The 25345-nt window shown below is 27.3% G+C and overlaps 1 protein-coding gene and 1 pseudogene across 9 annotated transcripts; both read right to left on the bottom strand.

Annotated features, from left to right (window-relative positions):
* Positions 1–12107: 12107 nt before the first annotated feature.
* On the bottom strand, positions 12108–12860 carry LOC114194225 (annotated as a pseudogene).
* Positions 12861–18769: 5909 nt separating this feature from the next.
* On the bottom strand, positions 18770–23249 carry LOC114193025 (protein WHAT'S THIS FACTOR 1 homolog, chloroplastic). 9 transcript variants are annotated; one of them, XR_003606203.1, is made up of 5 exons: positions 23017–23249; positions 20880–22241; positions 19787–19873; positions 19309–19455; positions 18770–19126 (listed from the first exon to the last, which is right to left on the bottom strand). XR_003606203.1 is itself a non-coding variant. In XM_028082718.1 (3 exons), exon 2 carries the CDS (start codon positions 22207–22209, stop codon positions 20881–20883), a length of 1329 nt encoding a protein of 442 aa, XP_027938519.1. In that variant the 5' UTR covers positions 22210–22241; positions 23017–23249; the 3' UTR covers positions 19880–20237; position 20880. The 9 variants fall into 9 exon arrangements, 3 of the variants coding, with proteins under 3 accessions (XP_027938519.1, XP_027938518.1, XP_027938517.1); XR_003606202.1 differs by lacking the exon at positions 18770–19126 and adding an exon at positions 22610–22762 and having other exon boundaries at positions 19174–19455; XR_003606201.1 differs by lacking the exon at positions 18770–19126 and having other exon boundaries at positions 19174–19455; positions 20880–22263.
* Positions 23250–25345: the final 2096 nt, after the last annotated feature.

Here is a 25345-nt window from a genome sequence, read left to right as displayed (position 1 = left end):
CCTTTTCTCTCTTTCACTACGTTTGAATTTCTGTGCATTGACGGAAACACCCTTGTCGATCGCGGCCCAACCGTTGAATTTAATTTCTGGACCTTCACACAAGTGGGCCAACCAGGAGCGCCAAGATAGAATAAAAGTAAAAATTAAAAATATAAAAAGTAAATTATCAAAAATGTGTAAATAAATAATAAAAAAAATTGTGGTAAAAGACATTAATAACACATGAATTGTATGTCCGTTTACATAATATCTCTGAGATTTTATTAGATATTGTCCGTTTTAAAATCAAAATTACTTTTATGATTTTATCTTTAAAAAGATGTATCCGAAAATTAAAAAAAATATATATATTTCAATTTTCTTTAACTTTAACTTAACAATCTAAAATAATTATTAAAGTGATATATTCTTGATTTTTAATTTAAGCTAGAATTAGTATTCCCTACAAAGTATGAACTATGTCTGAAACAGGCATATCTATGTTGGAACTTTTTGAAATTGGTTTATTAGAATTTTACATTATTCGATCTAATATAGGTCATATTATAAAATTATGCATAAGTAATAATTATCTTAGTTGACCGTATTTTTAAATGCATCAAAGAGATAAATATTGGGAAAAAGTTATGAACACATTTTAGTTAAAGAAAAAGTGAAAAATTGTGAAAAAAAAAATCCAAAAAAGGGACATACATGTGTTTATAACAGGATTCAATTTTAGACAAACAACATTCGTTAAAAAAATTTGGAGTGCTTTTACTGAGCTGATTAAGAAAGACACTAGGCTTGGTTGGAAACAACCATATATAAATTATCTTAGCAGGTGTAGAAGAATGGATTGTGGATTACAAAAAACAAGGTAGGTTAATGTTGTTGTTACTATGAACACACTAACATTTTAACAAACTTAATATTTTATAAGAGAAGACATATTTATTTAAAAATATAACTAATCATTCTATTAAATTTTAATATTTTTGTATTAATAAATCTGTAATAATATAAAAATATATATTTTAAATAAACTCATCCACAAATTTAAAATCTTGTTATATAAATTTAATAAGTTTAAAATTCAATTGTTTATTACGTGGTGATGTAAAACTTGTGTAGTGCATTGATTACTGTATATTCTATTAGCTTTTATAATAATTAATTTTATTAATATTTACTATCATAGCTAAAATATTTATAGTGCATTAATTAAATTTGTAATAGTTGATGTTATATTTATCTGTATTTTAAAATATTTCCATGTTACTTTATAATTTCCCATTAAATTGAGATTTGTTTTTCATATCATCTTCAATTACATTTTTTAATATTTTTTATCATAAATTCAGATGAATAAAGGAATGCATGGAGGATAAAGTTGGCAATAAATTATATAATAACTGCATTTTTATTGGTTATGACTACATGAAATTCAAACAGTATGTGGAAAATCATATATTTATTTACTTTTCTTATTTATTAAGCAACGCGTATTACATAAAATGTTAAATTTATAAGATTTTCAAAAGGTAACCTAGAATCATACCGGTTCACCAATGCACTTAGTGATCAGTACTGAATTATTTGCTTTCAAAATAGGAAACAGGTGAAATTATTATTAATTAAAAATTTATTAGATACTTTTGTATTAAGAAAAACTATAAACTAAAATATAACTCGATATTCGTTAAATTAAGTTAAGTCTAAAATGTTTATAACTCTAAAATCCTAAACCTTAAAAAAATTAACTCAAGTTATATAATAATTTATATATTTACTTATTTAGACATAACACCATTGAGTATTGAAAATAATCTCTATTAATGTGTTTGATAGATTAAACCAGGTTCTTATTTTTTAAATAGAATATCGAGATTTTTTTCTTGAATATAAAGAGAGTTTATAGTACTTAGTATAAAAACTTATATTATTAACTTTAAATTTAACTCAATTAATAAGATAGTTTAATAGCTCCAACAAATTAGTTAGAATAATAGATAATAATAACATTTTAAAAAATAACATTAAGTTTAAAATCTAACTGAATTATTTTTTTAAAATATTTCACTTATATATATATAATAATTTAATTATCATTATAATAAAATTTCTAAACAATGATCAATTTTAATGACAAAAATTAATTAGTCACTATAGTGATCAATTTAGATATCAACTTATAAACTAAAAATTATTGGTAACTAAAATAATTTTTAAATTGATGTCTAAGTTAATCACTATAGTGAATTGATATATAGATTGCTCACTAATATTAGTTACCAGGTTTTGACAATCAAAGAAATTGGTCTCTAAATTAGTAATCAATTTAGGAACTAATTCATTTGGTAGACAAAAATTGGGTAACTAATATTAGTGACAAATTTAGAGATCATTAACTATAGTCATTACTATAAAGATTAATTTATAAACTATTTTAGTTATCAATAATTTGTAATTATAGATTGGTATTTAAATTAGTCAACAAATGACTAATTATTTTTTGTCACTAAAATTTATCATTATTTATAAATTTTCTTATAATATACATATATAAAGAATGTCCCATAATTTATATATTTTCAAAACATACGCATTTACATAAAAGTGACCCAAACATTAAAATAGTAAATACTTTTCCCTCTTATCCGTTAGAAAGAAGGAAGATTCACCCTAAATAAATAATTCAAAATCATAGATTGTTATAAGATATTGTAGTGTAGAATGTCTTCTTTTTTTAGAACTAAAGTTAATGGTTTCTAGGTCAAAAGATGACACCTCTTTATTTACTCTTTCCAACCAAACAACGATTTTTGCTGAGTTCTTAAAACTTGCTTGTGAAGAAATAAATGGAAAATTAGAGGTAGAAGACAAACATAAAATGGAAGAAAAAAAAAATCACATGTCAATTAGTAAAATAATAATATTCTTAAACTCTCACCAATTACATAGTTTTGTATATGAATGTTTGTTTTAAAGTTTTTCTTAATTTTTTAATTTCACGAGAGTGATTCTGTGTGGATTTCATGGGGGCTACAAATCTGAATTCCAAATCGATTCTTTGCATTTGGATAAAAAACGACCAATCATCAAAAAGTGGTTGTAACTTTGTTAAGGGGACTTGACTTCAATGTGCATGTCCATCTTTATTATCCAAATCAATGATTGATATTATGAAACAACAATAAATAAAAAAAAATGAACACAAAGATATATTAAGTTATTTTAAGAGTAATTTAAGAAAAAAAATATTATTCATCACTCTTATTTTTTGTTAATTAGGTAGTTTGAAGTTAAACTACTTGCTAGAACCATTATTTAAAATAAAATAAACTAGATTGAAAAAAAAATTATCATATAACATATTTGTGTTAATTGAAGTTGAAAGTAATCCATGGAATTCATCACTTAAATGAAGCTTTATTTAATCACATGTTCTGCCATTGCTAGACATCCAAAAGCTGTGTAGTAATAGTTCACGTCATTATACCTTCAACTCATTTAAACTTTTTATTCATGTGTATATGTGTTTCTTTTTTATTTTAAAATTATGCTTACAACAATAATTAATATATCAAATTTTTAAATTATTTACTAAAAAAATAATATGGAAATATATTGTATTTTTATTACTTTTTATACAAATATTTTTTTCAATTTATTTATTAAATATTTTTTATAAAATAAATTTAACTCATCTAAATATAATTTTAAAATACTTTTTAATATCCGAGATAATTTGATAAATTTGTTTTTCTTTCAACTAAACTTAATTATTAATTTAACACATCAATTAAATCATTCAAAGACTTTACTTTTAAATTTACCCACTTTCACCCTCAAATCCCTTAAAAATATAAATTTTATCCTCTAATACACTCAAATTTATTATCTCCCTCCCCAAATTAATCGTCACAAGTGAACACACTCATATAACATTTTAATATTGATTTTGTTGTTTCTAATGACAGGTTATTGAATATCAGAGGGCTTTGATTTCGCTAAGTCTTTTGGAGTGGTCTGATCTGGTTACTTCCCTAGTTGGCTTATGTCATCCTTGTCCGTGTACTGTCCTGGGTTGACTTATGTCGTCCTTGTCCGTGTGTTCGTGTACTATCCTAGGTTGACCGTTCCTTTTGTGACCTTTGTTATGAGTTGAGGCCGGTTTAGGTTTATGCCGGCCTGAGCCGTGTACCTTAGTTGTTTCCGGCATATATGTGGGGATTGTTCGTTGTTACTTATATGGTTAAGTTGGTCAGGTACAGTACAATTTTTATTTAGAAGAAATAATTAAGTTCCAATTTTTAATTGAGGTTTTATTATATTTTTTATTTATTAAATATTACAAAAATTATAGTTTTTAATTGAGTTGTCTCAACGGGTAAATTTATTCATCAACTAAGCGACGTGAATGTTATTTTATTCCATCATCTAGTTCATTTGTTTTCACATATTAATAAATGTGATGTTATGTGATTAATATAAAAATGATATTAATGTTGATAAATAATTGGTGAATTTTAGTTGACCTCATAAATAAAGTGTTAGATAATACATTTACCATGCTTTTATTGATTTTCACGACATCACCTATAGCGATTATGAGACTCTCACTATCACCATTGTTGACATGCAACATGTATCCAATGAAGATAATAGAAGTCATTCATCGTTTTATATTAACGATAATATCAGTTTATAGTGTTCACAAAATCTCACATTTCTAAGAAATAGATACAATTAAGCAAGTAATGAGTAAATCACATCACTCAATTATCAGAAAGATTAAACAACAAAGATTCAATTAAAGAATATAAAATGTTTAATACTTAATAAACTAAAAGAACTTGATAGAAATTCAATTAAAAATATTCAAATTTACAATAAACTTAAAACTTAATTAAATTGTTGACTAATGATGTATTTTTATAATAATTTGAGGAATTTGCCTTTTCTTGATATATAAAGTTCAAAGTACGAAATTATTTTCGTGAAAAAAATCATGGATTTACTATTATTCATTCATGTTTTTAATTAATTTTTGTTTTTTATAATAGATATTATATATATATATATATATATATATATATATATATAAATAATATTTATATGATGTAATCTTATCATGACTCATGTTTTTCTCTTTTAATAAATTTTTCATGCAGTAAGAGTGATATTTAGCATGAATTTATTTGGAACTTATTTTTAACTTTGTTAACATAAAATATATACTTTTTCCATAAATTATTTTTCATAATCTATATCCAATGTGTTATTGAGATAAATTTTATTGATGTAAAAATTGGATGTGATATTTTGATTATAGATATAATCAATATATAATATTTCTTTAGTTTTAACAGAAAGCAACAATATGTGGCTTTTCTACATCATAACAAATGTAAAAAGTGTCACATGATTAAGATCAAAGTAATGTGACATTATTTTCTTAAATTGGTTTTATTTTCATATGTCTCTACCTATGATGATAGAATGTTATACATAAATTTCTGAACTCAATTAATTACAAATTAAAAAAAACAATAAATATTAAAGTTAGTAATTTTTTATATGATGACATATTACTGATGAACACTAGGAATGTCAAGAATCATAGTTACACCTAATATGTAAATTTGTAGCCATAGTAACTACTAAAGTTCAACAAATTATACTTAAGTCCATTTTAGTTTAGTAAAAAACGAAGGTTACTACTAAATTAGTAAAACTAAATCAAATCATTTAATAATTTATAATGCATAAAAGAAAATACTTTCTCTGATCGTGACGAATTTATATAGTTTATTTTGTGTCCAATGGTTCATCTTCAATAAAAGCTTACAAAATGTATGTAATAGATATTAATTTTCTATTATAATGGCATATTCAAAATTATAAATGTTAGTCTATAAAATTTAAAGTATTATATTACTTATTTTAAGAATCCTTACATTCAGTGGCGGTTTGTTGTGACTAAGGGCTATGGTCCCTAAATTTTTTTATATTTATATAATTTAATATATAATTATAAATATATATTTTTTAAAAATTTGTGTTTTTAAAAAATTTGTAATTTTAATATTTTTTAAAACATTTTTATACATCTATATCTATATATAAGGAAACATTTTTTTTTCACATCTATTTTTCAATTTTACCTTTTAAATATTTTTAAATAAAATTAATTATTTTATTAATATTTATTTTTAAGTGATCATTTATTTTATTTAAAATTTTTTTATTTGATTTTTTTAAACTTAATCATTATAAATGAAAATTAATTATAGTAAAATTATAAAAATTATTTATATTTAATTTTATAATTATAATAATAACAATAATTATAATTTTATTATTTTTTATTATCATAAAAAAATAAATAAAATATTTTACTAGTTTATATAAAAATTTTGAGATTACATTTTTTGTTTTTAATTTTTTTCAAAAATATCAATTCGGTCCTCCAATTTTTTTTAGTCTCACTTTGGTCCCGATTTTAAAAAAAATAATGCAATTTGATCCTTTTTTTGTTAAATTTCTTGAATTGGATAAATTTTTTTTTATCAAAATTGAAGTTGTGAATAAGGATGGTTTCCTTTGTTGGTGTAATTGAAATAATCCTAGTGTCAATTTTGATGAAAAATTATTGCTCCGTTTCAAGAAATTTAACGAAAATGATCAAATTGCATCAATGTTTAAAAATCAGAACAAAATTAAGACTAAAAAAAACTAGAGGACTTGACATTTTTTGACGAAAAAATAGATTGAGAGGGTAAATCAACAAAAAGTTTGACATCCAAAATATTGACTGAAGATCCGCCACTGCTTACACTACACTACCAAAAATTTTCATATTACATGAGATTTTTTTTGCAAATTTGTTAAAAAAATTTACAAGAAAAAACTTTTTCCTGCTATTTTCTCTAAGAATATTAATTGGCGGGTAATTCCTTTGTGGGTAATTATTTTCTACAAAATTATAAAATTCGTAAGTATTTTCTACAAAATTTGTTGTGAAAAGTGTTTTATACAAAATATTTTGCAAAAAAATTGACAGCAATTTTCTGTAAATTTTTTTTCATAACAAAATTTATAAATATTTTCTATTTAAAAAAAAATTCAAAACAAAATTGACAAAAAAATATGAATTTGTTTAATAGTGTAGTGAAAAATGAGACATTTATATCACTAATATAACATCAATGATATAACCTATGATGCAAAGTATCTCACTTGAAAAATGTGAGATGATCATTTTATTATACAAAATAACAATATTTATGTCGGACTTTAGGATCTTTGCATTAGTGATCCAAAGACATGTTCTTTCATATTTGGATGTTTTTGCTTTTGAAAGTTTTTTACCTAATTAAATTATGTTTATATAGTTTTTTATTGAGTTAATTGTCTAAATATCTGTTCTATGTTCAAAATTGATATAATGTTTTTTTTTTTTATCTAAAGAGAATGTATGAATGTCTTTATTCAATTATTTTTGTTCATCCTTGATATCGTATATTTGTTGTTTACATATAAATTTTCAAATTTAGCTATCAAATGTTTAACATTAAAATTTAAAATATAGTAAAAGTTATAGGAAGTACCAAATCAATAACAAAGACAAATTGTAGATCCGTGTTCATCGGTTGAATAACTATTGAGAAATTAACTTTTTACATATAAATTTGTATTTAGAATGTTTTGTATTAACAATTCTTATTTTGTATGACTTAAAGCTCAAGAACACCATACACCGAAGAAACTTTTTCGTCCTATTATAAACAAATGGATTATCTTATTGCATATATTGTATGTTTGATGAGTGTATCCTTAATATCATAACAACCGTAGATTGACTTCAATATAATCTTATTTGATTATGTGTTTGTCATTTGTTCTCTATTTATGATGTATTGTATATGTTTACCATTAGTATAATTCCGATATGAGCAAGGAATGATTAAGATCAACAAATTCATCACAATAACAAAATAAACTTTAAGTGAAATTTATAAATAAATTTAAGTAAATTCATGTAATACGCAAAATATAAATTGATTAGAACTTTTTTCATCTATTTTTTTTGTCTTCTAAACAATAATGTAGATGACAGCTGTAGTTATAAAGTTACTTTAATGTTTAAATGAATAAAAAAAGAATATAAGTCCAAAAATTAGAAGAATTATAATGTGTCATATTAATGTAGAAGTTGCTTTCTTGTTGGCCAAGGAAAATACTATCCTTATAATAAGATAACTTATATATCTAATAAAATTAGAAATGCAAGAATTTTTTTTATACACGTTTGAGTGAAAATGTTTGAAAATGAATTACGTGTCCAGGTACAAATCCATCAATGTGATTGATTTGTTATTATGTCTTAGTTTATCAACTTTAATTAATGATGTTACCACTCTTTTTCAAATTGATTGCATGATGCAAGTTGGTGAGTACGTAAGAGTTAAAGCACTATTTATACATATTCTTTTTTGTTGTGTAAATATTTATCTTTGTCGGAAAAAAAATAAAATAAAAAAAAAATAGCATAAAAGATGATGTTTGCTGTTGAAAGTTATTGCAAATTCACACTGGTACTGGTACTAAGATATGAAAACCTTTAAAAGCTGGCATGACGCGTGATAAGGTTCAATGGGTGGATTTGTGGATGAAATTCGTAGAATGTAACACTGAACATGTATCATACTTTACAAGGTGTGTCATGTATCTTTCATCAAAGTCTACAGTGGAAAAAAAATTTATAAATAAAAATATTTTTATTTATATTTTGTAAAGATTTTATCTTTAATATAATACTAATAATAAGTTTTTTATTTTATATATATATATATATATATATATATATATTACAACAACTAGTTACAATAAAATTATAAAAATTATTACATAATAATTTTATTATCAGAAACAAAAAATAAATATACATACACATTCGTGTTTTCACTGATAATTATAATAATAATAGCTAAAATGTTTGAAACATTATATTAGATATCCAATTTTCATTTCTCTACAATTCCAGCTCTATTTACAAAATAATGTTAGAAGTTTTTTTTTTTTTTATCTTATCACGCACAAGAATAAATATGTTACTCTTCTATTATTAAAGTTCTTCTTTTTTAAGTTATAGATAATAGAAAATAAGTTAGCACGATTAAATCTTAAATACTTTTTTTTATCAACAATAATAAATATATTAAATAGAAATAATTTATCAAATAATATATACAAATAAAAATAAAAGAATAAAACACAATAATATACCTTTTTTTTTTCTTATACGTTACCATAAAATTGTTATATATTGACATAATATTATATATCAACCTTACCATAAAATTAAATTTTAGGTCACAATTCATATCATATATCAATTCTAATAACACATTGAGAAGTGAACCATACATATATATATATATATATATATATATATATATATATATATATATATATATATATATATATATATTAAAATTGGCCCATATGTCTAACCTCTCATTTAAGTAGGATATGTTTATCTGTCCCACCTCTTCTTTTTTAAGATGTGAATTTACTTTTTTCTTACTGAATTTTAGAAAAGATAACTTTAGAAAACATTGAACAAATGCAACTTTTGGTTCCATCTATAGATTCTTTATGTCAACTACTTAATGTATTGGTCCAAGTTTTATGATTTGTATAAGAGAAATAAAATATTTTGTGAGAAATATATGTGAAACCAACTAGATTATATATATCACCTTTATTTATGTGAAAATAGACGAGTTTTACTTTATAGTAAAGAATATTGTATGAAATTTTCTTATGTTTTTAGATGAAAAAATTGGACTAGACCACTGATCACTCTGTTAAGAAGATAATGACGACCATTAGAGATGACCATCATTTTCAATCAATTTTGACTATCAAAATCAATCCCAATTGTCCACTATTAATTGAATAAAAAGTAATGTCTTTAAACCCAAAAATAATAAAATGGTTCTCTCAATAATCAATGTACACAGAGTTATGCATTAGATTTTATATTGTTAATTATAATGCATGATTTTCTAAATAGTGTGTTATGTTGTTTATTATATATGTTCTTACGAGTTCACTATGTAAAGATTGTTATTATGATTTTCTTTCTTCCTTTTTCAACAATTCTTCTCTTATATTCAATTTGAATGTGTTGGTATGTATTCTTCGCCAGAATTGAATGTGAGTTGTCCATGCAATGATACTCTGTGTTCAAGTCAGACAAGAAATAAGAAATGCAATAAATGCAGTAATAATGACAAATTTATTAATTATCTCGTGAATAATGTTATTTATATTAAATATTAGATTTAAATACTATGTTTATGGACTCTTACCTGATTGAGGCTGATTTATATAGATAATTACTAGAATTAATTTGTTTAATAATATTGGTAAATAATTTAGTTCTTAATATCATTCATATTGAAATGTAATAATGAGATCGACATGATTTTAGCTGTAACTAGGCTGACATATATAGTGTCGACTGATGAGATTTACTTGATATCGTCCATTGTAAGATATATATATATATATATATATATATATATATATATATATATATATATATATATATATATATATATATATATATATATATATATATATTAAAGGTGATTGAGAACATATACAAGTCATCTTAAGGTCGAGATGACTTCACAACATACCAAGATGACCATGGAGTACTTGGTTGATCTTAAGATGTCACTCCATGATTTATACAATTATTATGTAAAGACTAAGATGATCTCAAATATACATAATACAATATCAATAAAAAGATAATAACATATTATGTGCTTTTATTATGTTTAGTTTGATTTTATGCGCTTCATATAATTTTAATATGTTACTATATATGGAGTTTATACAGGAAAGTTCTTTTACTGAAACATCCAACAACGTAATGTTATATGCTTGTATATAACAAAATTAATTATTACAAATGGTGTTAAACATTGTTTCAGTACATCCAGTAGTCTCACATTGTTTAGGAGTCGAGATCAAACGTAATTTAAATACTTATTACTCTCCCTCTAACCTTCAAGGTGTATTTGAAGGACAAATCTGTGAAGTAACTCCACGCTCCATACACTCTTGTAGTAAATACTCCATACACTCTTGTAGTAAATAATCCATCTTAATTGATATATACATTCATTTTTTCTTGGTTAAAAGAACATATTTTCTATAACCCAACTTGGTTAGAAAAATGCAAATATGTAACCACTTAAAAAAACCCAACTTTTAATTCAATAAGCATGGATCGAATGGTGTGATTGTAGCCAATATCACATTGATACGAAACTATTTTTCACATAACTTCATTTTTTTTTTCTTCAGAAAAAAGAAAGTAAAGTAATTCCATCCCTTATGATTAACAGGGTTGTTCACATGTTGGGGGGGTCCTCTATGACCTCATTGCTAAAATTTTGGCCACACCTCTCTTTTCCTTCTTTAATCACTTTTTTAGGGCAACTTTCTTTATTTTCTTTTCCCTTTTTTCATATAATATTTTCATTTTTTTTCTCATATATATAATAATTTCCTTTTGGACAGGGCAGAAGGCATGATCAACCAAATATCTTTGTCCACTTCAAGTCATAGTCAAATCAACAATACTTGACGATTATCCAAATCCAAAAGACACAACAAAAAGAAGAAACAACATTATATAACATTAATTCCATCATTGACCCATAACTATACCTTATATTTACATCAAATACATGCACACACATATATTTAATATATACATACATATATTCCTTGAAGATTCCCATCATATAGAGACTTAAATAATTGTCACTCACCCTCTCCTTAATTTAGACACTAATTAATCTTTTACAATATGATTACAAAAGCTACCTAAGACAAAACAAAGTGGCAACAACACCAAAAAGTAGAGAGACCCTCAAAATCTCTCTACGTTCCTCTTCCAACAACGTGGGGTTTCTCGAAACCACCACATGCATGTTGTGTGTATATATGTATATATTAATTTCATATTGTATTAAAAGAAAAAAAAAAGTTGACGAAATTAGAAAAGCTTAATTATTCTGACTTGAACACATGCACCCAACAAAAATTTGATGGTGTGGGATATTTAGTATATTAGGAAGAAGAGCTTAATTTATTGTACAGTAAGATACTAAACGACGTCGTACTTACTACTCAATGTGATATTCATATACACATAATGACATAGTCTAATTTTGTTGTTGTTGTTACATTTTAGTTTACGAGTGACACTATACTACTGTTGTGAAATCATGGTGGCTAAAATTTGATAAAGATTTGAGAGTGTAGCCATAAGGGTCACGGATTCGGATCTAAGACGTTCATTCTCCACGGAGAGAAGAAGATTCTGGTGCATGGTTAAGCATAACCGGTTTTTTAATTCTCGGTTTTCCATTCTGAGCCGGTTCGCTTGGTTCGTGAGATTCTCTAAATGCCGCTTCTTTCTCCAGCGGGACCGCCTAGCTGACTCCCGGTTCGACTGCATTCGCCGGAGCTTTCTCTCGTGCGTGGACCGGACCGCCCGGTTCGATTCCTGCGAACCGGACTCCGGGGTGGGCGGTTCGTTAACGAGGGAGAATAGCTCCTGTATTTCGGTCGGCGTGAACATGGTTTCGAGAACCGGTTGGGCTTCTTGGTGGAAGAACATTGTCGTTGGTTGTTGCAACGCGAGAAGAGAAGAAGAAGGAGAGGAGTGAACCGGTTGTGTCGGAAAAAACGAACCGGAGAGAGGAAAGAAGGGGAAAAGGGAAGAAGTGAAGCGTAGGGGCTGGGTATTTAAGGAGGAAAAAGGCTGCAAAACGTTCCAACATGTGGGGCCAGAAAGCTATGTGCGCATTTTCTCCAAAGAAGAAAAAAAGTAGGGTAACACATGTTTTAGGTATTTTCGTTTTTACACTTTAAAAATTACTTCTTTTACACACACCCACACACAAAAATTAGGGTTATTATATTTAAGTTAACCTTTTCTTTTCCACCAATCTGATAATCATATTTAAGTTAAAGCTAATGTGAAAGAGAGATTTATTTAATCTCTGTCAACACTTCAACAATTGAGATCATTTTCATTATATATATAACCTTTGAAATAGCTAATCTTCTATTATGATAATTCTGATAATTCTAATGATTAACACGATTAATGATTTTGTATATGACAACAAGAATAAGAATAAGAATGAGGAGCAAATATATTTTATATAATTATATAAATTGAATTTTTGTCTTCATATGACTTATTTTCCTTGCCTATTTGTATTTTATGTATTTGGTTTTTGTTTTACGATAAAAAAATGTATCTCCTAGTAAGTGGTAAGGATATTCTTCCGTGATGCGTAGTAGAAAGATAACATAATGTTGCTTTTGAGGGAGTGTTAATTCTTAATTGTGTGTAGTGGATTAGTTTTTGGACAACATAATGAATGAGAAGATAAGAAATTAATACATATTTTAAAAGCATGGTTAACTAAAACTAAGTTTGACCCATGTTAAGAAATTGAAAAACGCATTTTGTTAATGAATGAGGTGGATTTGAAAGTTTGAGATGAAGCATGGAAACTTTTGAAGGGTAAACAGTGTGGTGGTGGGGATTGATTTGAGGATGATGAATGACCTAGCTTTTGTTTCTTTGTGTATTTTTATTTATATATGGTAAAATAATTAATGGGGTCCTCATGAAAATTTTGCTTTAGCTTAATGACGAAGGATCAACCAAAAACGCATATGCAACGAATTGGATTAGAAAGTTACCAGACAGAGGCACTGCGCCGAAGTCATTTTGGACACGCACATGCATGGAAGGTGCAAAAGGAAGTGAAAGAAAGGAATAATAATAATAATCTTATTAATTTTTCTACCAACAAAACTAAAATTAATTAGTGTCGTCAAGGTGGACTAATTAGGGTTTAGTACGTGGAAAATTATGGCCACATAAGCCCACAATATTAGCCATTGTGATTGTGGCTATGAGTTTCTTATTTTCCTCTCCCACCCTAATGCACCCACGTCGTTCATCAAACCCTACAACAATCACCAATTTCAACGTAGCCACAACCACAATTAAAAAAAAATCCACTAGTCTCATCGTTGTCGCATTGCACAATGAATTTGTCACCATTTGGTGATCGATTTATTCTCTTTGTCAAAAGGGTTTGTGAGTTATAGATTAGACTCCATTTATATATATATGAGTTATCCAACATGACTAAAGAAAAAGATTATAACACAAAGTTTTACTAGCTATTAGGTTATTTGTTGAATATCAAAAGCTTATGTATCGTGACCAACTTTAACTTGGTTTTGTCAAAGCAAGAGACACTGTACGATCCGCGACCATACAGTGATTCTAAGTGCAAATTGGAAGATGGAGATACCTATCAAAGGTCATTGATTGCTTTGTTTTCACTCTTTTTGTTGATTTTAGTTGTAGATACCAAGTATCTTGAACAATTTTATTTGCTTGTTTACTATTTCACTAGCTATAGTTGATGTGGCAAATTATAAAGATTTATGGATGTCGTTATATACAGCATAGTGTACACTAATCTTCCCATAGTTTTTACGTGCAACATGAAAAAGAAAATAAGGAATCCTAATGCAATTAGTAATAGATATTTCATATGATTCTAGTACACCCCGTATAGTTTCACAGAGTACCCTTTCTTGTATTGTCATTCATCTCAACAGAACACATTTGTCTAATTCTCTATAAAGAAGACTTTTGATACATGGACTCGTCTAATCTGACTATCAAGACCAAATCATTGACATACAATTGATGGTCTTTTGAGAAAATATCATTGGGGAGATATAATACCAGTGAAACATGAGTACAACCTATAAATAAGATATTAACATCACCTCCAACCCAAAATCTTAGAGACAATAGATTTATTGGTTTTATTCCTTATATGATAATCAACTTTTTCACTTTTACTCAATGTATAGTTTAGACTGACACTTGGATTTCCAACACTTAGGAGTTAAGATACTTTTGTCCTCGAACCCTCCGAAACGTCTTATAAGGACAAAAATGTGATAGGACTTTCAGGCTCCAAAGTCAAAGCAGATAATACCTTAGATACAATAATTGTTCTTAACAATGTTATTTCAATGAACCTTTTTAAACACTTTTAAAGACAAAACTGTAACAAGAGTTCCAAACTCCAAAATAATTAATATCTCAAATGCGTTGATTAACCAATGAACTTAAGATCATAACACAGAGTAAATAGAGATAAAATCAATTTACAATTTATAAATGCAGATAATCATAACTTATAAGTTGGATTTGTGAATATGAATTACACTAATTTCTTAATATGATATTAGGGTGATTCTAACAAGTTTTGTAGGACTTACGATATTGCTACAAGACCACCCACAAATATCTAGTTTTAGACAAGTTAAACTAAAAATCCTTTTATTAAAAGAAAATGGAAAAGATAAAATAGAAATAAAAGCAAAGGGAATATTCTTGGGTAGTTTTGATTCTATTGGTAACTAGGGACCGGTTTTGGTTTGGTTGGAAGTTGGTTCCCTTGAAGAATGAGGAAAACATAAAAGGGGTTGTGAGTGGAGGATAACATGCGACCCTTTCTATGCCGTTTCAGTGTAATATGACTAATTTAAAGAAGCAAAAGGAAGAGAATTTAGCAACCCAAAGTGGTTTGCATGCATGTGCTTCATAAATTTTAATGCACTCTCCTTTATTTCTTTCCTTTTATGAGGAGTGGAAAGAAGTAGCCATAATACACTTAACAAACTATTTTAAAACATTCTTTATCATTGCTTAACATTTCTTAAAAACAACTATACAAATTCACAATCATTGAGTAAAGAGTTTAGGACAAAAACAACCTATTAGGGCTTTTAATATCAAAACATATTCCATTGCCAACTAAATGTGCAAACATCTCCCAAAGTTTTGAATTTTGTAATTGATCAATAATTTAATTAATCATTTAGTTTCTATTTTCGTAAAAAAAAATATAGTTGGTCTTTAATTTTTCTTAGTCATAATTTTTGTAAAAATTAATACAATTTAGTTCTGATTTTTAAAAAATTGATGAATTTGATTTTTTTTTTTGTTAAGTTTCTTAAAACAGATCAAGGATTTTCTATTAAATTTGATAGTAGGAGTATGTTAATTAAACAAATAAAACAAACCATCCTTATTAATAACTTCAATTCAAAAAAAAATGTCAAGTTGACCTTTAATTTTTCTTAGTCACAATTCTTGTAAAATTTGATACAACTTAGTCCTGACTTTTAAAAAATTGATGCAATTTAATTTGTTTTTTTGTTAAGTTTCTTAAAATGAATCTAGGATTTTCATTAAATTTATAGTAGGAATATGTTAATTACACAAACAAAACAAATTATCCTTATTAATAGCTTCAATTTGTTTGAAGAATCATTTATTTGTTTCAAAAAAATTAACAAAAAGGATAAAGTTATATTATTTTTTCAAAAATTAAGACTAAATTTCATCAATTTTCACAAATCAAAACCAGATTGAGATAAAAAAAAAGAAAAAAAACTAGAGAGTTAATTTTACGTTTTTAAATGAAAATATGGATCAAATACGTAATTAAATTTTAATTATTTAATATAAACTAAAATGAAATCAGTTTTTCTTTTTCTTAAATATATCAAAGAATTTATTTCGAACAGTCCAATTGCACTTCCTATGCGGAAATGAAAAAACTTAGTTTATGAGTTAGTCTATACTTATATATAAAAGAAATGTTTTTTAGTGTTCATATTTATTTTCTAATTTTACTCCTTTAAATAAATAGCTTTTATTAAATTAAAATAAATATTTTATCAAATTTATTTTTTAAGTGATTATCTTTTTAAATTTAACCTTTCTTTTATTTGACTGTTTTTTTAAATTTAATCACTTTTACAATTACAGAAATACCAAAAAAATAAATAAAAAATATTAGCAACAGTGTACAAAAATTATTTTAATTTTATAATAATAATAATAATAATAATAATAATAATAATAATAATTTTATTGTTATAAAAAAATAACATACTTACATGGTGTTCAGTGGTTCATACAATGATTTACATTATCGTTTCTTTTTGGAGGTATTTTTTTATTTTAGTTTTAGGTAGACACTTTTATCTTTTTTTTATATATATAGTATTTATAAATACTTTTATTTTTTTTAATATCAGTTATTAAAAACATCATAAAGTAATCATTATTTATTAAGAACATGAGGGATACGGATGTTTACTTTTAAATCAAGAAAAAAAATGTGAATACTATTTTATTAAAAATATAAAATATATCTCCATTTTAAAATTAATGTTAATGATATTTATTTATAATGGGATGAAATGATAACAATTTCCCCTTCTTATTATATATGGGAATCTCTAACACAAGATTGTGTAAGTGATGAGAAGAGTGTTCAATAATGTAAAGTATGAAAGTGAGTGTCCCGTTTTTTTTTATTTTTCTGATTTTGTCATTTTTCTTCCAAAATCACAAAAACTTAATCAAATGCGAAGAACAAAGTGAGGGAACCAATTGCGTATATGATATGCTTAAGTATGAGAACTTTACAATTAGATGTCACTCCAACATTCTTAATTGTACCCAAAACTTTACATAGATTCAATCATTTGACAAAACAATGGTTTACTGTAATTAAAATCGTCATGAAACTAATAAATGTTTATTGTACTGTTAATAATTATTCATGATTATTATTGATATTATTTAAATTGTTTGTATTAATTATTGTAATCCTGAAGTTATATTTTTTGAGTTATCTTTTATGTATATAAATATGTATCTTTTTTTGTAATGATATACATAAAAATATACCTAAAAGTTGTTTTTTATTTTCTCTTTTTCTCTTTCTTTTTCTTTTTATTATTAACTTTATTTCATAACAAAAATTATTTTATTTTATTTTTTACTGCTTTGTTTAAAAAACAAAATCGTAAAAAACTTTTTTGAATAGATGGAATCAATTCTGTCGCAAATGGAAACTAGTTTAAAAATAAATTTAACAGTAAAATTATTTGTTATTATTTTTATTCCTAATTTGCGAATAAGTTTATGTGAATAATTTTTCATAATAAAATCGTATTTATTAATATTATTGATATGTGAGTCCTTGTAGTATAATGACAAGTATTCTAACTAAGTGGTATGGTTTTTAAAAAAATTTACATGAATATTTTTATTTATTTCTACTCCTATAAACACCTAATAAAAAAATAGTATTTTAATTCTGTAGGTGATTCTTCGTAATTTGTTATATATTTTAAAATAAAAATCTGATGTGATTGGGGTTGGATAGGCATGTACATGAATTGAGGGTGTTTGTCTATCATCACCCTGTTTGTTATTCTCAACAATGAAAGTGAATAATTTAATATTTTTTATTTGTTTTCTTGGAATATAGTTTTGAAATTTTGTTTGCTTCTCAATAGAGTTGTAAAAACGAGAAGTATTTAAGTGATTTCATATATTTATTTTGCAAAGCATTGCGTGTAAACAAGTAAAATAAATGTTGTTGATCTGAAATAGACATTATTCAACAATTACAAACTATATGATGCCAGAAATGAAAAATATTTGATGTTGTTCAATGCAGGAAATATGATAATGCAGAACCAATGAACTGCAAATAACCATTACCGGGATCTGACTAAAATTCACATATAAATTATACATAATCCTAAAACCGGAGTTTCTTTAGAGCAATATATAAGTTAATGAGCAAAGAGATCATAAACATGAAACAAAAAAAATGACAAAAACTGGAGATTTTGTGATGAAAATCTGGTAAAACAAAATCAAATTCATCTTATCATTGTGTTGGATGCTTCAATTGATGGAGCAACACCAGAAGAACTTTTTAGGTAAAAAATACTGGATGCAAAATTCAATTTGCTGCAAGCCTCCTGTTTCATTATATCTATCCTGTTCATGCAAGATACTTAATATTAACCTGCTTCAAGCATGGCTTTAATGAAGGCGCAGTGTCAAGCTCCAGGTTTTCTTCAAGACTCGTGTGTATAAAATTCTAAGCATACAGATGTTTTCCTAGAAACGAATTACACACAAAATTATCTACCAAATGCAAAATAACAAGAAGCTAAAATGGTTGTCACTTTCACATTTTCTCAAAATAACAGATTACATATGATTTTTCACAATTCCATGCTATAGTAGACAGCTTAAAAATAAAGTTTAATTCTCAAAGAATAACATAGCTAGCAGATTACCATAAAACTGCTCACATGAACCAGCAAAACTGATCACACAAGACTGGCCCAAGGACCTAGGATGCACCCAACACACTCTGAATATGGCTAACAAATGAATTCCATCAAGACACAGCTACATAACAACGTAACAAATAAAGACTGAACCTGCAGCACACATAACAGATATATTAGATGAAATAGCGTCATGCGCCCTACTACAAGTCATTGAAAAATCTAAAAAATCTAAAAAAGAAATAAAACAGTGGAATCTTGAACAATCTAGAAATTGTGTGGACAGAAGAACTATGTAAGGAACAACAAAAAGGATATGTGAAAGCCAATGCCAAACCAATAATGCCATTTCCAAACAAAGATCCTCCAAAAATATACTCATTTAAAAGAAATAAAAGTTTAAAGGACTTAAAGCAGATGCCTTGAAATCTGCCATGTTGTTACTGTGGACTCAATGAAAACCAAACTACACAGATTGTGTTACCTCCTCAGGTCTAACTCCATTATTCCTCATCTCATCAGAGGTCTTGAAAGCATATTCAGCAGCCCCTGACAAGTGAGCCAATGGCCACTGCATAGATAAAAAACTATTAGGTATCACCCCATCTTCTACCATATCCTTCTACATCTGTACAACAACTCTAAGGAGTGATTTCTTTTGCGAAGACAACATAAAGTTAAAGACACTAGCAGAGAGAATTGTCCCATTTTCTTTTACAGTAGAATAAAAAGACAACATAAACTTGTAGCATCCCCATCTGGCATACGATGAAAGCATGGTACTACAAACAACTTCATCTTTATCACATTCCACATCAAGCATCTCCAAGAAGATCTCTTCAGTCTGTTTTAGCTTTTCAACTTGCCCTTATAAGCGCTACACTACTCAGTATACAATTACACTTGGTCTGTTGTTCAGCTCCTGAGGCACCAAACTACCAATACACTATCAATCTCTATATTTTGGAGGAAAACAACAATATAAAGTGAAGTATTCATGCCATACAACACACCCACTAGGTTCACCAATATTTTCTTAATAATCATACCTTATTTTGAAGATTTTTTAAAGAAAGTATTTAATAACATTCTTTATCCTTTACTATCGAGTCATTTCTCGAATTTAGTCCCCACCCATCGCCCATTTTTTTGTTTGTCAATTTTGGTTTTCACTATTTTAATCTTCTCTTTTTTGTTTATCTGCTAACTTACATCCAGTATTTAATGCAAAAGTTGATGTGGCAGTACAGTGATGAGGTGGGTGTGTTGTGTAATGTCATATCAGCATTTCCTTTAAATATGGAAGTCATCTTAACATGTTGATTGAAATTGCACTACTAAAATAATGGTTCACCAAATTCCAAGAACGGAGACCAAATTCGACCAAATGAAACAGCAGCAACACCAAACAGGCAATTTGAAATCTACTTCCAATGAAAATCAAAAGTAACCCTCAAAATTTGATGCATTAAGGTAAACAATTGCATTCTCCCAAGAGTTTGATGTTACATCAAGGAATACAATCCTCAAAAATGAAGCAGTTATCTATCTCTATCGAAATTGGAACACACTCTGACCTCATGAGTTTTCAAATTTTCGATAAGTGTGAGCAATCTCTCCAACATCCATCTCAAGATCATCCTCAAGTAAAGGATCCTCATAATCCAAGGTACCAGTTTGATCAATCTGCACATGCAACTCCCCCATTTCAGAATCACACTGGTCCGAAACCAAATCATCATAACATTCCGCATCAGACCCCTCACTACAAACCTCTAACTTCTTCTTCCTCCCTCTGTAACCCACAAGCCCTAGGACCTTCTCCTTCCATAGCACCAAGGGACATTTCTCAATGAGCTCAGAACCCTCATAAGCCTCAGTCAAAAACACACTAAACCTCTTCCCCCTCTCTGACACATAGAAGATCCCACAATGCTTCAGCAGAAGCCTCATCAACTTCTGAGGCATCACAAGCTCCCAACGAAAGTGAGTAAGGTGATCAGTGACCAACCTCTTCTCAATAGTGAAATTAAGCAGTTCATGCATAACAGCAACAGCCCTTTTATCAAACTCCAAAGAACCAGCTTTAAGTCCACGGGCATCTGCATAGGGAGACAAATAAGACATCTCCTGAAAATGCTGAATCTTTTCAGCATAGTACCGATATACCCTCTTATAATTTGAAGGAAACTTCAAAGGGAACGGAACTGAAAGCACGCCAGGGAATTCACTTTCACTTCCACTTCCAGCTACTCCTCTCACCACCTTCTTCTCCAACTCAGTAATTGCCCATTCAGGATTCCAAGACACAAGCTCCAAAAACTCAATCCCATCAAGTGTTTTCACCACCTTAAAATGTTGAGGATACTTGTGCACCCAATGGACTCTAAAATCCAAGGACAACCCAAAATCTCTTCTAAAGTGAGCAATCTTCTCCAACGGAAGACGTTTCTCCACTGACATCATGAGAAACCTTGTAACATATTCCGCAGCCTTGTCAGCATGATCCTCGATGACCCTTTGCTGTTGTTCCATCAAGTCCTCGGCTTTTGGGGTCATGCCGCACCATAGGACCCCCTTTTGGTCCTTGTAGAGTTCAAAGAGTTTGGGGGTTTTGCGGAGGAAATCAGAGATTCGGTGGGGCTTAGGGAGGTTGATTTGCCTGCGGTGATTCTCTAGGGAGCGAACAGGAATAATCATTTCGGGCTCTTGCTTCAGAAGCTCCATTAAGTAAATGATTTTGGAGACTATCTTCCATTTCTCGGTTACGACTTCAAGGTCGTGAACCCTCTTCTTCTTGCTCCTATCTTGGACCCTCCTGCTGCTCGTCATCCATCGGATCAGAAACTCACCGTGGTAACAGTAACGATCCCTTGTTCTTCCTAACCACCGATTACACATCAACATCACTAATCCAACTTACTTCTCAATGTTACTATCTACAATTCCAATGAGCACCATCTAGCATAAGTTAAATTATCCAATAATCAACAAAAAGAAACAACAATACTAACAACATACTGCATGAAACTGCATTTCACATAGTGAAAAAAGGTGTTTATGGTGTAGCCTTGTTGGATTGAAAAGGTTTTTAGTTGAGCTAGATAAAGTGTCATAACAATTGTGCAGTCAAATACCGGGTCTATATCAGGAACAATTTCGGCATTTTCTACTTGGAAGGTTGTTCTGTCTAAGAGCATGTGAGAAGGGAAAAGGGAACTTTAGTTTAAAACCAATAAATTGAAACTTTCGTCATATTTCCAAAAAAAAATGATCAGAAGTATAGTTTATATTGATGATCAAATACCTTCAAACTAAACTTGAATGGCTTTTACATTATTGATTTTAGTTGAGATCGTCAGACTCTAAAAAGACACAGTACGAAGCGGTTGCAGAGCATAGAACAAACTATTCAAGAACAACTTGTAAAGTTCATTCTGCAACCACCAAGCCAAAAATCCTGTAACCACCATATCCTTATCATTGCCTCCATCATAACACAGAACCAGCCACAAATTTAGAAAAAAACTGAAGCAAAAAGCGGTCACAAAAAGAAAGAAGCAGAGAACAAAATCCTAAACCCCAATCCTAGAACCAAACATAAAAACGAAGCATAAAAATACTGTCAAAATCATAGATAGCATGCTCAACTGTTAACTACGGAAACGACGCCATTGATTGTCGTTTCGTGTGCGGAAATAAACAAAAACTCACCGCATTTAGGTTCCTTCTTCTCCTCTCCCTCTCCTCGCGGGCGGCTCTCTCTGTTCGTACGGCGCTGTCGTTCTCTCTGTTCGCCACGCCGTCGTTGTTGCCAGAGTTCGTGACGTCGTTGTCGTTCCGGTCATTGGCGTGGTGGTGCGCTTCTCAGGTCAAGACATTGTTGTCGTTCCTGCGTCACCGTGGTTCGTGCTATAATATTTTACTCAACTAATTTTCAGTTTCCATTGAATATTATGCCTTTGATTTTTATTTTTTTTTCATGTTATAAGCAAAATTTAACTCAAACTCCAATTAATTTAAAAATTATAATAAATATTTTTTTTCAACTCCTATTGGATTAAATAAGATGAACTTTTTATCCTAAATTCAAAATAAACACTTATTCCTGTAGATTTTTTACTATTAACTTATATTTAAAATATTAATTTCATTACTATCATATACATATTTCATATTTTATTTAAAAAATTTTAGTTTCTTTATTCTTACCTTTGTTAAAACAATTCAAAATGATCTATTGAGCAATATAGATAGGATCAGACTTTGTCTAAAAAAAATCACAGTATAAATTTATTAGGTACTCATCAAATGAGGCTAAATTCGTTTTTACACATGTTGTCCTATGTATAAATTATTTCTAGGAAATGACACATAAATGTCAATTAAACATAAAAGAGTATAATCTATGAGAAAAAAGTTATGCTCTTTTTATAAATTATTTTATACTTTCTATCAAACCTAAATTTTTCCATGTTTATATTTCTTAAATATCATAAATATGTTTATTAATAAATAATGAGAAATTAATGTTACAAGTTATTAATAGTAAGATACATTAGTACATTAATAACATTGTTTTAAAATTTTTAATAAATTCATTGAATTAATTATTTCTTTTAGCATGTGTGATTACTTTAAAAAATTATTATATTAATTATCAAATAATAATAACAATTTTTACTACATTTCTCTCTCCCTTGATCTTAATGTTCTAAGTATTCATTCTACAATAGACTAGACAGACAAAAAAAATTATAAAATAATAAATATTTGAATGTTTTTAATTGAAATTTTAACCTAAAGATGTTAAAATAGGTCACAATGATGAAAAATCATAAAACATGCTAGGTAAAATAGAAAAAAAAAATCTAGATTAATTGGTCATTATTTTCTTAATTATACTTCTTTTAGTATATATATATATATATAATGAGTTAAGACGGTTTATTAGTAAATATGTCAAGATGAAGTTATGTTAAATAATTATTATCAAATGTAGTCATTTAGAATATTTTATTATATTTTGAATAAACTTGGGATTAAATGTTATGGTAGAGTAATATATGTGTTGTATAAAATTTTTCATAGTTATTGATTGTCACTAAATAACAATTATGGTTTATCGTATTTTTTATTTTTATTTTATTTGTCAGTAGAGTGATTCTTTATGATAAAGACGATAATGCTCGATATTTTTTTTCGACAAAAATAAAAAAGTATATTACAAGATTATAATATGAAAAAAAACATGATTCTCAAAAAGTTTTCATTTTTTTTAGAATGACTCAATTATTTTAAATGGTCATAAATAAAATAAAAAATCAAGCATGAGATAAAATAATATCTTAACCTTCAACTAATTATTAAAATAATATGAGATATTATATTCAATAAGAGATGTTTAAAGTTACATAGCTCAATGTTAGAAAATTATTAGGTAAGATAAAAATTTGAAAATAATAAATACAAATAGTGCGTGACAAAATACTTAAAAAAAAATGTAAGATTTGAAAGAGTACACATTAAACCGAATTAAACAAGAATATGTTTGCTAAAGCCGAGAATAATTTTCAAATTAAAGAAATGAAAAACAAATAACATCATTCAAAAGTCACCATTGATTAATAATAGTTACTTCAAATAGGATCTGCAATATGGAGAAGAAGGGTTATTTTAAAGAGAACACAACGTGGAGAAAAAGTATTATTTCAATTCAAGCGAATCAAAAAAACATGAAAAAAGATAAGCCATCTCAAAGGGAACATGCAAACACTACACAAAGATCACAAAAAATGGAGAATTTTGTTAATATAACATGAATCCCACATAAAACTTGTAAAAACAAAAGGTGGTTTCAACACCAACAAAAACTCTTATACACCTACAAAACCATCATCATAATTATATGAAATTTATACTTTTTACAACCTCTTATTCTTTCCATGTTTTTATTATTTATAATATTTTTATGTTATTCCTATCAGTATTAAGTAATTATCTTTATAAGATTTATAATATAATATTTAATTATACATGAAAA

This window comes from Vigna unguiculata, chromosome 8, assembly GCF_004118075.2.
Source record: "Vigna unguiculata cultivar IT97K-499-35 chromosome 8, ASM411807v1, whole genome shotgun sequence".
Classification (NCBI taxonomy): domain Eukaryota; kingdom Viridiplantae; phylum Streptophyta; class Magnoliopsida; order Fabales; family Fabaceae; genus Vigna; species Vigna unguiculata.
This window is presented reverse-complemented; position numbering and strand designations above follow the sequence as displayed.

What these genes read in the sequence shown, in the direction of transcription:
- LOC114193025 (XM_028082718.1), bottom strand. Translation starts at nt 22,209, where the DNA reads ATGTTGATGTGTAATCGGTGGTTAGGAAGAACAAGGGATCGTTACTGT.